General features: G+C 38.6%; 1 protein-coding gene across 1 annotated transcript in view; it reads left to right on the top strand.

The window, feature by feature from the left end:
* Window positions 1-17,261, top strand: part of LOC126263300 (neural-cadherin-like) — a 420,924-nt gene that overhangs the window by 195,888 nt on the left and 207,775 nt on the right. Inside the window, exons 8-11 of the mRNA XM_049960388.1 lie at window positions 595-767; window positions 864-1,013; window positions 2,231-2,536; window positions 3,137-3,410. Coding sequence (XP_049816345.1) covers window positions 595-767; window positions 864-1,013; window positions 2,231-2,536; window positions 3,137-3,410 — 903 coding nt within the window. The remainder of the gene's footprint in view (window positions 1-594; window positions 768-863; window positions 1,014-2,230; window positions 2,537-3,136; window positions 3,411-17,261) is intronic.

The raw sequence follows: 17,261 nt of genomic DNA, 5'->3' as shown, positions 1-17,261 counted from the left end.
AGTTTATTACATTGGCAAATACATGCACTGTCTGTTACAATGTTAAACATTCTCTTTCTTTTTCCTTTCATATTGCAATTTTGAGAGAAAAAATAAAATGATTATTAATTAATCAGGCAGATGGCATCATATTAACTTATTCATGAACTAAGAATAGTAAAGTCACTCAGTGGTCTTCTCTACCTAAAGAACAATACAAAATGTAAACTTCACTGGCAGTCTTTAACATTTTCATTTGACAAATTAATTTTATTCATACACTGCAATGACCATTTTTTACTTTAAAAAATCTTTTGATTTTGGATTAAGAGTGACTTTTCTCTCCTACGTAAACTTGTAAGTTTTTGTGTAAATCTCAATGTTTTCCTAAACTTGTAAGTTTACATCACAGAAGTGGCATTTTAATAACCACTTGTTTCCTGGTGATTTAAAACTAGTTGTGATAAAGATGAAATGCAAGACATTGCATGCTCTGACAGTGTTTGGGGAAAATACAATTTCAGGTTTGTGACTGGAATATTTTAACTAATATTTATCTAAAGTAAGCTGATCCTGTTGGTTGTCAACAATTATCAGAAAGCTTTTCCTTTTCAGGGACTGGAACAGCGTCCATAAGAGTTAAAGATATAAATGACATGCCTCCACAATTCACAAAAGATGAATGGTTCACTGAAGTAGACGAGACTGATGAGACAAACCTTCCTGAGACTCCTATTCTTACTGTGACTGTGCATGATGAAGATGAAACAAATAAATTCCAGTATAAGGTAAGTATGGAACACAATCATATATAGTACTCATATTTGTTAAAATTCGCTTTCCTGCAAAAATTTCTAAACAGCATTAAACTTACTCTTTTGCAGGTTCTTGAAAATAGTGGCTATGGTGCTGACAAATTTACAATGGTGAGGAATAATGATGGAACAGGTTCACTGAAAATTGTTCAACCACTTGATTATGAGGATCAGATGCAGAGCAATGGTTTTAGGTTTAGAATACAAGTCAATGATAAGGTTAGTATTTAATGCTGCTAATCACACATCTGATAAAGTATAGTAGTAGTAGTAGTAGTAGTAGTAGCAGCAGCAGCAGCTTTATTCATCCATAGTTCTCTTTTTATAAGGATATAGGACGTGTCAAAGTATTTACAAGTTTAGACCAATTTAAAATAAGCTAATTCGTATACACATACATGTACGGATTTCTAGTTAGAGACAATCATTACATTTACTCCTGGTATGTAATACTTTTTTTACAATTAACTTACTAAATTATGTAATGCTGCACTGTCCACTCATATCTCACTATCAGTCACTGCACACACTAGACACACATTGTTTCATAACACTTCATTCACTACACACACAAACACACACACACACACACACACGCACACACACACACACACACACTGGTGATCTCTGGGCAATTTTCTGTACCACAACTTCCCATTTGCTATCCTGAAAAACTGCATCAGCATCCCTCTATAATGAGTGAGATGTTGAGCTCAGAAAGAGGAAGAGGTGTTAGTATTGTGCAATGCGTAGCTTGGGATAAGTTTTTCTAGAAAAGGAAAAAAGAAGGAAAAAACATAGTGTGAAGGTATTATGTGGAATGTTGGATGTTTTCTAATCATTATTATTATTTATGTGTATAACTTTTTTTGCCAGACCTGTACTCGGTTTTATCTAAGTAATCCTTCAATGTGTAAAATGTATTGCATAACAGGTACTTTTTAGCTGCCTTTTTAAATAAGTGTATTTTTGCAATTTCTTTTATCTCTTTTGGCAATTTATTGTACAGTTTTATACCTTGGTAGAAAATGCTGTTTTGAGTTTTATGTTTATTTTTTCTTGGCAAATGTAAGTTGAGTCTAGCTCTCGTTCCATGGTCATGGACAGAACTGTTTGTGCAGTAATTACCAATGTTATTTTTGATGTGTACAACTGACTGGTAAATTTATTCACATGGTGCTGTTAAAATCCCCAGTGTTTTGAACAGATCTTTACAATGAGCTCGACTACCATTTTTGGTTATGATTCTTATGGCTCTTTTCTGGAGTTTGAAAATTGTGTTCATGTTTTGTACATTTGTTCCCCAAAAAAAGAATGCCATAGCTAAGAACTGAGTGTACAAATGAATAGTATGTAACTAAAAGTTTCTTAGTGTAGAGATTATGAAATTTTAGATTTTACTGGTATCAGAAAATGATTCCCATTATGATTTTCAGGGTGAAGATAATGACAATGATAAATACCATGTGGCCTACTCATGGGTTGTTGTCAGGTTAAGGGATATTAATGACAATAAACCTCAATTTGAACGTCCCAATATTGAAGTTTCAGTATATGAAAATGCTGAACTGGGAAAAAGCTTAGAAACCTTCAAGGCAACAGACCCTGACCAAGGAGGAAAGAGCAAAGTGAAATACGCAATAGACCGCACTTCAGATCGTAAACGACAGTTTGCCATCAGTCAAGATGGTATTGTGTCAATTCAGAGGAATCTTGACAGAGAAGAAACACCACGACATCAAGTAAGTCTCTGATGCTGTTTTTTTCTGTTGTTGTTCAGTTAAGACTTACAACTGTACAGTTGTTATTGATGAGTTTGTACTGACATTGAAAAAAATTTCAGAAATAGATTTGTACATAAACAAAAAGCAACTTCATCAACGATTGGATTTGTTTCAGACCAAAATAGCATTCATATAACACTGAAATTACAGCATTTCTGTGCAATACATTAGTATTTTGAAATCAATAACAATGTAGCAAATCTGTTATAAGCAAAGAACTTATTATACTCTTGAAAATAAAAGCATCAGCAAAAGATGCATTTATGAAACTGTGACTGTAACCTACTCTTGGTTACTTTTCTGTTCCCAAATCCTACTAAATAAAAAAACAGACTCAGAAGAAACAAAACTAGTAATTTTTTGACTTATATTAGTTTGTCACTATCACCATATTGGAATCAGCCAGCCATTTACTTTTTATTATGTGTGTCAGAAAAGAAGTGAGTCACATTGCATCTCATTGTGTGTCTGATTTTCATATTTTGTATTTACATGGTTATCATGAGAGCACTCCAGCTTTCATTCTCATTATCATTTAAATCCTTTTTCTCCTCACAGGTTAAAGTTCTCGCAATTGATGATGGCATTCCCCCAAAGACAGCAACAGCTACATTAACTGTAATTGTTCAGGACATAAATGATAATGCCCCTACATTCCTGAGAGATTATAGACCTGTACTTCCTGAACATGTTCCTCCCAGAAAAGTTGTAGAAATACTGGCAACTGATGATGATGACAGGTCAAAGAGTAATGGGCCTCCTTTTACATTCCGGATGGACCCCAATGCAGATGATGTTATACGAGCATCCTTCAAAGTCGAACATGATCAGAGTAAGTTGTACAGCACTTTGCACCTCAGATAATAATAATTATTCTTAATATCAATAGCCTACTGAAAAACTTTTGCTGTCACATTTTGATATTTCTGTTTTGTTACAATAAGGGTGATAAAGGCTGAGTACTTAACTCTGCTCTGTGAAGATTAGAAAGAATAAGAAGTGCCAGGGTGATGTTGAAGCTTCTGTTCAGCCTGAGAGAGTACTTGAACTGATCAATTGAAAAGCCAAAGCTAGTATTTTTTTATCTACTGGGAGATATCTACATCTGCACTCTGTAAGCCACTTTATTGTGTGGGGTGGAAGGTACTTTTGTTATAGCTTTCTTTTTCTTCTTCCCTCTTCAATTAATAAATGGTGCAGGGAAGAACAACTGTTGCTATACTTTCATACGATCTGTAATTTATCTGATTTTCACATCATGACCATTTTGCGAGACATGTGGAGGAGAGTAATATGTTGCTAGACTCTTCTCAGTGTGTACTCTCTCAGGATTTTAACAGTAAACCTCCCCACAATTTGCAAAGTCTCTCCTGTAAAGTCTGCCACTGGAGTTTGCTGAGTATCTCTGAAATGCATGTGCCAATACTAAATAATCCCTTCATGAAATGTGCCACTCTTGGTTGAATCTTCTCCATCTCTTGAATGACCCAAGATTGGGTAGTACATTTCTCTCACTATAACCAGTTTTATTGCAATAGCCCCCCAAAAATTGTGAAAGCATGAAACGTGAGAAAAATTTTGGTACAAAATAATAAAACTTGTTATCCCAACAAGTTTTGGAATATAACAGATTAATATTCAACAGTTCTTCATTACATGATATACTTCATTTTGACTTCCTTGGCACCACCACTTCATTCAAATGAAGTCAAGAACAAATTTTGTTTTACGGAGTTCTTTTATCAAAAATTTTGAAAAACAATTTCAAAGTCTAATCTTTTACCTGTTCTGTCAGTCTCAAATTATTACCAAATATCATATAACATATAAGGGATAAGCAAAAGGACGGTACAGATTACAGTGATTTTATCATATTAGCATTACAGTGGAACTTGTATTTCATTAGAATGTCTGTTTACCAATATTTATAAATCTGTCTTTAAAAGATGAATTATCATTGATTGGTAATGCCCTATGATTGAAACAAAACATCTTAGTCAATATAGAGTTATTTGAAGCACTTGGGAACAAAATATAGCAAAATACTTTAGATCACAGGACAGAATTAATGGACTTAGTTAGGGACTTATCCTTTTTCTTACATCATCAATGAAATGTCTTTGTAACAACATTTTATAATGTCTTACTTCTTAATTTATCTTCTGTACAGAAAATTGCACCCACGGCTTCCCCCCCCCCCTCCCCCCCCCCCCCACCGCGCCCCTCCCCTCCTCACAACATGTTGGATGCTACAATGGTAGCACTGTTGGATAGGATCATCCACAGAAGTTGAGGTGACATAAATAGGATAGACCCGAGACAGACAAGAATAAAAAAATAAATAAATAAAATAAATTGAAGAGCACAATGGGGACTTAACCTGGATAGGAAAGAGAATAGAGTGCACCAGAAATTAAGAATGGATACACGCCATTAGGGAAGGCCCCACTTGCCATGTGGTGTGTCTACCAAAGTCAGCAGACCCTCTATATAGTCCATATGCAAAATTATAGATTTTATCACTCATTCAGTCCTTTCGTCTCTGACTGTTACAAACATTAACGCATTCATTAATTTTCATGTCGCGTAACAGATTATACAATAACATATGAAAAATTGCTTTCCAAGTCTTTCAAATTATGTCACTGGACAACTACCTTATTCTACATGTTTTCTTGAAAACTTAGTTATTTTGTTTCTTATGTAAAAAAATATTGGCCATAAATTATGCCAAAAATGTCAACAATACTGAAATCTGCTTTAAAGTTCTGTTCATTAACTATTTGTCACTGTTTTTTTTTTTTTAATTCTTCTTTCACATCTACATAAAGTACACTGATTCAGTGGGACAATATGAAATGTCAGCATTTCATTGGATGACAAATAATTCTAGACAGCAAAAGAGAATGGTCATTTTTCAGCTTTCAGTCTTTTTTTCCACATAAATATCATGATCAAAATTAATAGTGAGCAACAAAATATGTAATACATGTAAGTTATTTCCTACCAATACTAACTTTTTCTCATGTCAATGCTATGGAATCATACAGTTCTTAAATAAAATTCAGACATTTTAAACAAATCAAACCCCGGTGAAACTTTCATAAACATCAGTCATATGATCAAAGGCTAATGACTCAACATAATTTTTGTAACTTCCTTATAGCCATTTCTCAGAATTTTCTACAGCATACCATCATAAACAAAAGTCCAATGCATTACAATATAGAACACTAATAAGTCCCTAATATTTTATTTCACAATACAATAAACCTTCATCTCTGCCAGCACTTCAGCTCCATGTAAACCTCATCAACACGCAAAATATGTCACAAAATCTCATAATACCATCGATATGCCTCAAAGAGAAAAATCGCTCTGCATTGTAATTCTAATCATTAACTTCATATAGGTCTGAAAAACAACATTCTCCATTATGCCTTGCACTCACAAAGACTCCACAATAATAAGTGAACTGACATAGCTTATAAACTTCTTATTTTTCAATTTCCATGAACATTTTTTTTCACTAAAGCACCAGATGTTTTGGTATTGCTAAGACTGGCTGACTATAATAATATTTTCTCAGTCTGACTCATTTATGAAAGCAATTTAAATTTCTTTCTTTTAAATGCAAATAAATACATTTGAAATCACTGTCATTTTGGGGAATTTATGTTCAGTTAATTCCATTGTACTGAGACAGTAGAAGGCAAATACATAGTATAATGTAATTATAAAAAGATGAATAGGTAAGTAAAAAACAAATTTTGCAGCATGGAAATTCAGATTGATGAAGCAATATTCACATGCGAAAACAATCAGACACATAGTCAATTTTGACAAAGTAGGCATTTTTCACATCTCAAGTAGATTAGATTAGATTTACTTTCATTCAAATAAATTTTTATTTATTTATAAGGTAATAAACTAACATTAGAACTACTACTATACTTATTTACAATGAACACATTACTGCACTGAAATGGTGCAGAAGTTAGATCGTACTTTATGTGTATAATTCTTTTCTTAACATAGTTGGTAATTACTTTTTCATTTTATTTAATAGCTCAATTGCTCAGTTACATTATTATTCTATATAATTCTGTACTTTCATATTTGTAAAGCTCAGCTAAAATTTTACTTTCTCTCTCGTCTTAGATTCCTCCATTAACTACTTTCTCCATCTACAGATACTTAGCAATAATATTTTATTTGATTTCCTGAATGTAAATTACTAGTAAATATAATACAAAGTCTCTAGTCCATTGTTTCCTCAACATTGTTCTCCACAGTACATCAACATTGTCGTCATTATTATAATTATCCTCATCATAAAACCATAAGACATTTCCATTGATGTGGCCGAGCAGTTCTACATCTACATGACTACTCTGCAATTCACATTTAAGTGCGTGGCAGAGGGTTCATCGAACCACAATCATACTATCTTTTTACCATTCCACTCCCGAACAGCGTGTGGGAAAAACGAACACCTAAACCTTTCTGTTCGAGCTCTGATTTCTCTTATTTTATTTTGATGATCATTCCTACCTATGTAGGTTGGGCTCAACAAAATATTTTCGCATTCGGAAGAGAAAGTTGGTGACTGAAATTTCGTAAACAGATCTCGCCGCGCCGAAAAACGTCTTTGCTTTAATGATTTCCATCCCAATTCCCATATCATATCTGCCACACTCTCTCCCGTATTACGTGATAATACAAAATGAGCTGCCCTTTTTTGCACCCTTTCGATGTCCTCCGTCAATCCCACCTGGTAAGGATCCCACACCGTGCAGCAATATTCTAACAGAGGATGAATGAGTGTAGTGTAAGCTGTCTCTTTAGTGGACTTGTTGCATCTTCTAAGTGTCCTGCCAATGAAACACAATCTTTGGCTTGCCTTCCCCACAATATTATCTACGTGGTCTTTCCAACTGAAGTTGTTTGTAATTTTAACACCCAGGTACTTAGTTGAATTGACAGTCTTGAGAATTGTACTATTTATTGAGTAATCAAATTCCAACGGATTTCTTTTGGAACTCATGTGGATCACCTCACACTTTTCGTTATTTAGCGTCAACTGCCACCTGCCACACCATGCAGTAATCTTTTCTAAATCGCTTTGCAACTGATACTGGTCTTCGGATGACCTTACTAGATGGTAAATTACAGCATCATCTGCGAACAACCTAAGAGAACTGCTCAGATTGTCACCCAGGTCATTTATATAGATCAGGAACAGCAGAGGTCCCAGGACGCTTCCCTGGGGAACACCTGATATCACTTCAGTTTTACTCGATGATTTGCCGTCTATTACTACGAACTGCGACCTTCCTGACAGGAAATCACAAATCCAGTCGCACAACTGAGACGATACCCCATAGGCCCGCAGCTTGATTAGAAGTCACTTGTGAGGAACGGTGTCAAAAGCTTTCCGGAAATCTAGAAATACAGAATCAACTTGAGATCCCCTGTCGATAGCGGCCATTACTTCGTGCGAATGAAGAGCTAGGCGCTAGGCACTAGGCACTTCAGTATGGAACTGCGCGACCGCTAAGGTCGCAGGTTCGAATCCTGTCTCGGGCATGGATGTGTGTGATGTCCTTAGATTAGTTATGCTTAAGTAGTTCTAAGTTCTATGGGACTGATGACCTCAGATGTTAAGTCCCATAGTGCTCAGAGCCATTTGAACCATCTGAACATTTTCATTAATTTTCACTTCTCACAAGATATTCTCATCTTACAATTCACCACCAAACATCATCAGTAACAATAAACTCACTATGCAGAAACATCATGACAGTAGCATAGCACTCATTTCCTCATTAACATGTTACAGATTCCAAATCTGTCATTATGACATTCAATGTATTGTATACCACAAAGAAAATTATACTGAAATGAATAAATGCTCAGGAATTGATTGAGACTTGCACTTCGTGTAGAACATAATAACATACAAACCATCATTTATTTACAACCAGTAGAAAAGTAACACAGCACAAGCAAAAGTAATAACTTACCAATCTAAGTGCTTTGCACAAAAATGTACGAAAAAGTATAACTGAATAGTTATTTAAAATCATTTTGTTTCTACAACATTCATTTTTTTGCATTGTGGAACAATTACATATAACTTCTTTCTTTTCTTTCTCTCTTTGCTGCACCTATGTTGCTTCCTACACTGAAATTTTTTCCACTTACTCTATTATGTTCCTTCCAATGATAATTTTTATGGTTGTGATTACTATGTTCCTTCCTGTTGGGATTCTTACTGTGCCAGTTATGATTACTGAATCTTTCAAAATATGTGTGTCTGTTGTAGCTGTATTTCTCTGTTTTTTCCAACCTTGACCAAAATCGACCTAAAAATCCTTTCTCAAATTCTGCGTAGGTTATGTCGTCATTAGTAGCCCAGCTTAATGCTGACCTTCTTGAAACTTCTTGACAAACTTGATTTTCTTAGTATCAGTCATATTAGACACAAAACTGTCTCTGCAATACTGCAGAAAATCTACAGGATGTAAACTACTTTTGCCTGAAAGGTTTTTCACTGGAGTGTTGCAAAACATGGTGCCAACATTGGTATTAAAATTTTGATTATCATCATCATTAGACAATTCTTCAACTTTTTTACACAAAACAGAAACACTATACTTTCTAGGTTGCTAGTTTTGTTGCTACTTAATTTTACATTTTCTGTGAATTTGCTGTTACTGTTTTCACCTGTCAACAAAACTGCTTTCAACAAGTGCCTGTTTGGTGTCAACATTAGTTTCCAAAGTCAAAATTTGACTACATTTTTGTTCACAATACGTATTTTCTGATGTACATTTTTGAAAGCAATTTTGTTTTTCTCCCTCTCTTCAGTGATCTCATCTTTGACATTTTTAACTTCATTATTTAATTTGAGTTCAATTACTTTGATTTTGGACTCCACAGATTCTACTCAAACACCTAATCTATCAATTTTTTTGATTAATATAATTGATTTGAGTTTTAGTTTTACTGACACAATCCTCAATAATAACCAATTTCTGTGAACTGGTTGTTATTATCATTTAATTGAGCTGTATTTTTCTGACACAATCAAATAATGTTCCTGTTGACTGACTGAGTTTTATGAACTGGTCATTTGTTATCATTATTTAATTGAGCTGTATTTTTCTGACACAATCAAATAATGTTCCTGTTGACTGACTGAGTTTTATGAACTGGGTTTTACTCATTTTTATTAACTGATCCTTATTGTCATTGCTCATTTTTATTAACTGATCTTTATTATCATTGCTCATTTCCCTTAACAGTGACAGCGTGTCATTATTATCATCTTGTTGTAATTCATTCATTAGTTTTTCCTGTTTTACAAGTTCATCACTAACGTTTCCTGTGCTTGTTTCACTATGCTAAATAAGTCTCCCATGTCTATATTATTTCCTATTGATCCAAATTATTCAGTGACTGTTCATGTGAATGCTTATACAATGAATCTCTTCACCAAAAAAGAAAAAAAAAATAAAGAAAATATTTCCAGTACTTTGTTGTTGGTTGTCGACATTCTTAATTGTTAAATTAAAAAGAAGGTCAGCATTGGCCATAATATTGATAGTTTATTGATAGCAAACTTTATTTTCAATCACATAGTGAACATCTTCAGTGCTGTGGTGTACAAATTAAACTCATAGGCACTGGTATCAAGTTATCAGCAACCAAAACTGAGAAATGATCACAATAACTGAAACAGTTCCCCAAATGGCCTAACCATAAAAATTCCATTCTCTGGATCCTGCGCCTCCTTTCACAATAACCTTCACCTTTTCATATTCTGCTAATCCCTGTCCCTTATAAAACTGTTACTGCAAAAACAAAGAAGTTTCAGTTCTTCCCAAAAGCTTCACCTTTAGCACTACACCCAAATTTAACTGTATTGGACTTGTCAAAAGCCTACTCTTGTTCTCCTGGTTGCTGCAATCGAAACGCATCTTCACCAGCAATCCCTCCAAACAAAGACAACCTAATTCCTACACTGAAGCTTGCCTCTCCCAGTTCATAACACCACCCAACCATGACCCCCTTCCCCATCTAAACACCCCCTGATCACCTTCCAGGGATCCCTTACCTCCAACCTTGCCTCACCATTCTTTTGCAGGTCCTTTCCTTAGAACACTAATCTTTAAGCAGAGGAAAGAGCAGTCATACACAGTCTCAGAACAGGTCCTGTCATAATTATCCTCCTTGCTGACAAAGGCTCCACCACTATCGTGATAAGTTGGAGTGACTAATTGGCAAAAGACCTTTGTCAGTTGTCTGAATTATCCACCTATAAACTCTTCCAGAGTGATCCCATCCCAGAAGTTCAACATAATCTCAAATCCCTGCTTAAAGCCGTAGACCCTTCCCAGAATCTTTCCCCTGAATCAATTTCCCTCCTCACCCCAATGACACCCCACTCTTTCACATGCTCCCCAAAATTCAGAAACCACACAGTCCTGGTTGCCTCATTGTAGATGGTTATTGTTCCCCGACAGAAAGGACTTCAGCTGTCATTGACCAATGTTTCCAACCAGTTGTCCATAATCTAGCCGCCCACGTCAAATATACCAACCATTTCCTTCATTGACTCCCTACCATTCCCAACCCTTTACCCCCTGGTTCCCTACTGGCCACTGCTGACGCCATTTCTGTACATACCAATGTCCCTCATACCATCGATCTTGCTGCAATTGACCACTGTTCTTTGGACTCCAGACCCACTACCTCATTCCTCGTACATATAACTTTATCATAACACATAACTACTTCTCCTCTGAAGGGAATGTGTACAAATAAAGGCTTAGATACCCTATCTTCATTCCTTCACAACCTTAAACCCTTCTCTCCCATCCACTTCACCTTGTTCTCCTCAACCCAGTGTGCCACCTTCCTGGACTTGAACTCCACTTCTCTGTTGGTTCCAGCCCCACCTCTGTCCACATTAAACCCATCAACCATGAACAGTACCTGCATTTTGACAGCTGCCATCCCTTCCACATCACAAAATCCCTCCCATGTATTGGTGTATCTGCAATGACAAGAACTCCCTTTCCCAGGAAGCTGAAAGTCACCAAGGCCTTCACAGACAGACCACTATCCCCTGGACCTAGTCCACAAACAGGTTTCCTGTGTCATTTCCCCACACCCCCCCAATCCTCCCACCAGCTCCAAGAGCCAGCTGCGAAAGAGTGCCCCCCCCCCCCCCCCATCATCACTCAGTACCACCCCATACTGGAACAACTGAACCACATCCTTCATCAGGGGTTGGATTATCTATCATCATGCCCTGGAATGATGGATATCCTACCCAATATCCTTCCCACCCCTCCTAAAGTGGTGTTCTGCCACCCACTCAACCTCCACAACATTATAGTCCATCCTTATGCCACTCCCAATCCCAATCTCTTGCCACAGGATCGTATCCCTGTGGAAGACCCAGTTGCAAGACTTGCCCAGTCCACTCACCCAGCACTTCCTATTCGAGTCCTGTGAAAGGCTTATCTTACCCTAGCAGCCGTTTTGTATACCAGCTCTGTTGCAACCATTGCACAGCTTTCTATATTGGTATGACTGCCAACCAGGATGAGCAGCCACTGCCAGTCTGGGGCCAACAGCAAAGTAGACCACCCTGTGCCACAATATGGAGCAGAAAATAACATGCCTGATTTCAATGGCTGCTTCTCAACCTAGCCATGTGGATCCTCCACTCCACCACCAACTTTTGTTAACTGTGAAGATGGAAGTTATCCTTACAACACATTCTCCAGTGTGAAAATTATCCTGGCTCCAATCTACAGTAAACTACTGTCCCCACATCCTCCACACAACAGTTTCCACCCCCTCTGTCCTATCACCTTCTCCCTTTTGGTGTACCCCACACTGATTTCTTCCCTCTGCGAATGCACAGACCTGTTCTCCCCCTCCCCCCTCCCTCCCCCTGTACCTCTCATTTTCTGCTCCCCAGTCTTTCCCCCAACACCCCAACTCCTGACACTGTGCTTTGTAATCTCACCAGGTTGTGATCTAGTCCCTGCACTCCCTGCCAGACAGCACTCTTCTTTCCTCCCCCACCCATAACCTGCTATCCCTCCCCAGTCCTCGTTCTGCTCCAGGTTGCTATTCACCTAACAGTCGCTTCCTGGTCAGAGCTGACAGTGGTAGCAGTCGTGTGGATGAGGTGTGCTTGCTTGTGGGAATTTGTGTGTGTTTTCTTTGCTGAAGAATGTTTAATGTGTAACAGTCTTTTTGTTGTGCCTGTCTGTAACTCAATGGGTCATCTTTACAGTGAGTAGCTATCTATACTTTTCCTAATACTGTTGAGTGTAACAATTTGTAGGGATAAGAAAGGGAACAATCACACAGGCTCAGTTGTAGGTAAAGTACAGTTCATTATTGGGGAACTGCAATCAGTCTACAAAGGAGAAAGCATCCAAAACATACATGTGCAAACCGTCCTAGAACATTGCTCAATTGTGTGGGACCTGTACCAAGTAGGACTAATGGGGGATATTGAACATTTACAAAGAATGGCAGCACAAATGATCATAGGTTTGTTTGATGTATGGGAGAATGTAAAAGAAATACTGAAAGACAGACTGGCAGACACTTGAAAGCAAACAGAAACTATCTCTTGAAAGTTTCTGGAAGCAACGTTAATTAACCCTTTCCTTGCAGCACCTGTAGTCATTAACACTATAACAGCCTTATGATCACTGATATTTTCCTCTGTGTTAACAAACTCTTAAAATTTATGTCTGTTAATTACTAGGAGGTCAAAGTCATTGCCTTAATGAGTCAGTTTGCAATCTGCTTGAAATAATGTTCAGAGAAGACATTGAGAACAATCTCACTTGAATCTCTGCTTCTGGCATGAGCCAGAGAGATTCAATATAAAGTCCATTGTACTTTCGGTAACAAGCAAGATTATTGAACTTATACAAATTTTTTGCCAATAAAAAATTCCATTCAGCTTGCTCATGGTACTCTCTTTAGTGTTCCATTTTACTTGGTCACTACTAGTGAAGAGGTGCTCATATCAGATCTTGAATGAAATGTAACACCAGCTTTATGAATAGTGCAATAAAACTGCCAACACAAAATTATAATTGAATACTATGATTCATGATTAGTAACATACCTTACACTGAGATTATTTTTTTCATGCTTACATCATTTTACTCACGAAAGATGTCTTGTTCAGTTTGCTGAATTGTATTTAAATGTATTTCGTATGTTTCATAATTATTTTGTGTTAATGTATGTTTTCATTAGATGTTACTTTTCATTACTAGTTTTTCATAAACCAAAGATACTCATTGTTTCAGTATCTTTTCGTTAAACTTTTAGGAACACTGAAAAACATATTGGAGAAATCATACATGCAGAAATGTAAAGACTTATGTATAATCTTTGTGAAGATGTCAGTACAAATTTTGGAATGGGTATATGTAAATTATCAATATGAAAACTAAAGTTGCGCTTGAGCAGCGGAGGCACATACATCACTGGTGAAGCACGCTACCTGTGCTTGGCCTGAAGAAGAGCTGTGAGGCTTTGCTTGGATTGTGGTGTGACGCTAAACAAATTGTTGTGTGTCATTATTACGAGGTGCATTCAAGTTCTAAGGCCTCCGATTTTTTTTCTCCAGACTGGAAAGAGATAGAAACATGCACATTGTTTTAAAATGAGGCCGTACAGCAGATGGAATTTTACCGCCAGCGGCGAGAATGAGAACTGTTTTAAATACTTAAAATGGTGACGTTTCCCTTACTTGAACAGCGTGCAATCATTCGTTTTCTGAATTTGCGTGGTGTGAAACCAATTGAAATTCATCAAACAGTTGAAGGAGACATGTGGTGATGGAGTTATGGATGTGTCGAAAGTGCGTTCGTGGGTGTGACAGTTTAATGAAGGCAGAACATCGTGTGACAACAAACCGAAACAACCTCGGGCTCGCACAAGCCGGTCTGACGACATGATCGAGAAAGTGGAGAGAATTGTTTTGGGGGATCGCCGAATGACTGTTGAACAGATCGCCTCCAGAGTTGGCATTTCTGTGGGTTCTGTGCACACAATCCTGCATGACGAGCTGAAAATGCGAAAAGTGTCATCCAGGTGGGTGCCACGAATGCTGACGGATGACCACATGGCTGCCCTTGTGGCATGTTACCAAGCAATGTTGATGCGCAACAACAGCATGAATGGGACTTTCTTTTCGTCGGTTGTGACAATGGATGAGACGTGGATGCCATTTTTCAATCCAGAAACAAAGCGCCAGTCAGCTCAATGGAAGCACACAGATTCAGCGCCACCAAAAAAATTTCGGGTAACCGCCAGTGCTGAAAAAATGATGGTGTCCATGTTCTGGGACAGCAAGGACGTAATCCTTACCAATTGCATTCCAAAGGGCACTACGGTAACAGGTGCATCCTACGAAAATGTTTTGAAGAACAAATTCCTTCCTGCACTGCAACAAAAACGTCCGGGTAGGGCTGCGCATGTGCTGTTTCACCAAGACAACACACCCGCACATCGAGCTAACGTTACGCAACAGGTTCTTCGTGATAACAACTTTGAAGTGATTCCTCATGCTCCCTACTCACCTGACCTGGCTCCTAGTGACTTTTGGCTTTTTCGAACAATGAAAGACACTCTCTGTGGCCGCACATTCACCAACCGTGCTGCTATTGCCTCAGCGATTTTCCAGTGGTCAAAACAGACTCCTAAAGAAGCCTTCGCCGCTGCCATGGAATCATGGCGTCAGCGTTGTGAAAAATGTGTACGTCTGCAGGGCGATTACGTCGAGAAGTAACGCCAGTTTCATCGATTTCGGGTGAGTAGTTAATTAGAAAAAAAAATCGGAGGCCTTAGAACTTGAATGCACCTCGTACAACACTGCAAAATTGTCATGTCCTCACATCACAGAATGGGCAGAAGAAGAAGGCAAACACAGAGAAGAAGCCTTCGACACTGCAACCCACTATGAATGTGGAACGGAAGCACGATGAACATTGTACACCTGTCCCCCCTCTGTACATTCTGTGCAGTAGAGGGTCATGGGCACAGATGTATGATATCATAGCCAACTGCTGCAAGGAAGAAGTAGGCATAGAGTTTCTGGACTCAGACGCCATTGTCCGGCTGCAGGCAGCCAGCATGGTCGACCACCATGCACTGAAGGACGCTGTGGCTGCCCACATTGTTGATCCACCAACAGTGGAGAAGACGACTGCACTGAAACAGCGCGAGAAGCACTCCAAGGCCCTGATCAGGGGGCTGCCTTGGATCTTTGATGAGAAGATGGTCCAAGAGGGGCTGTCACATGCTGGATTCCAGGATGCAACTACTAAGCTGCACAATTGGACAAATAAGAAGAGACCGCCGCTGTACATCGTCATAGTGGAAATGGGAATGGATGGCATCAACATCTTTGGGATGGGGAAGCTCTTAGGCTCTCCTGTGACCATCGAAGCTCTCTCCCCCTAGGCATGGACCCTAAGCCACAGTGCTTCAGATGCCAAGCTGAAGGGCATGTGGCTAAATACTGCCGCAACTTGATGTGGTGCGTAAAGTTCACTGGTGCGCACGACACCCTGCCTGTGACAGATGAAGATAACAGGTGCCAACTTGTGCTCACTGCGGTGGGCCACATGTTGCAAACTGATGTGGCTGCCTGGCTTTCACCAGCGATGGCTGCGCTGAAGACAAGGCGCAAACCAAGAAGACGTGATAACGGTGCCGCAAGCGCCACCAAATGAAGACACAACCGAAACGTGAGAAGAAAACTCCCACTACCATCATTCAGCCACAATACTTTGCCAGTGAGAGTGGCGTGGGGGACCCGCTGCCAGCAGTTACACAGCAGGTGCCACAAGTGCAAGAGATGTGCACCATGCTGGCGGCCGCGCCGGAGTCGCCACTGACGCAGTGCGGCAGGGGGCTCTCCCAGCCTAAACCACAGCACATCGTGCCGCAGCACCATCACGGACTGATCTCTTGTGATGAACATATGGCTTGACATGGTATCTGCTTGTATGATACTCGCTTCTAACTTAATCCATCCTTGCATGACCTATCGCAGGCAGCAAGACATCCGCTACTGCTCTTACTACCTGACCTAACTATCACAGAGGTTTTTTCTCCTTTGGCGCTTGCCTTGGCACTTTTTCCCTCTGCCCTTCCAACTACTACCCTTTGTTTGACTTTCAACCCAATCTATCTCCAGATGAGCCCATATGAATGGTTAACCTTAACCAGATGTGCGCAGTACCCACAGCCTGCAACACCTCACTTTAGTGAAACTAAACCTTATGCAGAGATGGCAGCAGACCTTTGAGTTGGCCATCATGCCGGTGTGGGTGTGGACCGGCTCCACCTCTAGCTATCTCAGTTGTAAATTATGTACTTTATTAATTATTTATGGATATTTGTGAACAGTAATATCCTCTAACATTAAGACTGAAATTTCAGGCTACAAAAAGTATGTAACACTTCACAAATTAATAGTTTTCATTAAAACTTGAAGTGTTGACAATAATATATGCTTCTATAATATTAAAAATTTTATAAACAGCTCATGCATACGTAACTGGTGGCTGAATTATTGATTTGATTTTGTTTTGGAGTCAGTGTTATGATAGGCTAATGT

The sequence above is a fragment of the Schistocerca nitens genome, chromosome 6, assembly GCF_023898315.1.
Source record: "Schistocerca nitens isolate TAMUIC-IGC-003100 chromosome 6, iqSchNite1.1, whole genome shotgun sequence".
NCBI lineage: Eukaryota > Metazoa > Arthropoda > Insecta > Orthoptera > Acrididae > Schistocerca > Schistocerca nitens.
The sequence above is the reverse complement of the archived record's forward strand: the minus strand, read 5'-3'. Positions and strand labels throughout refer to the sequence as shown.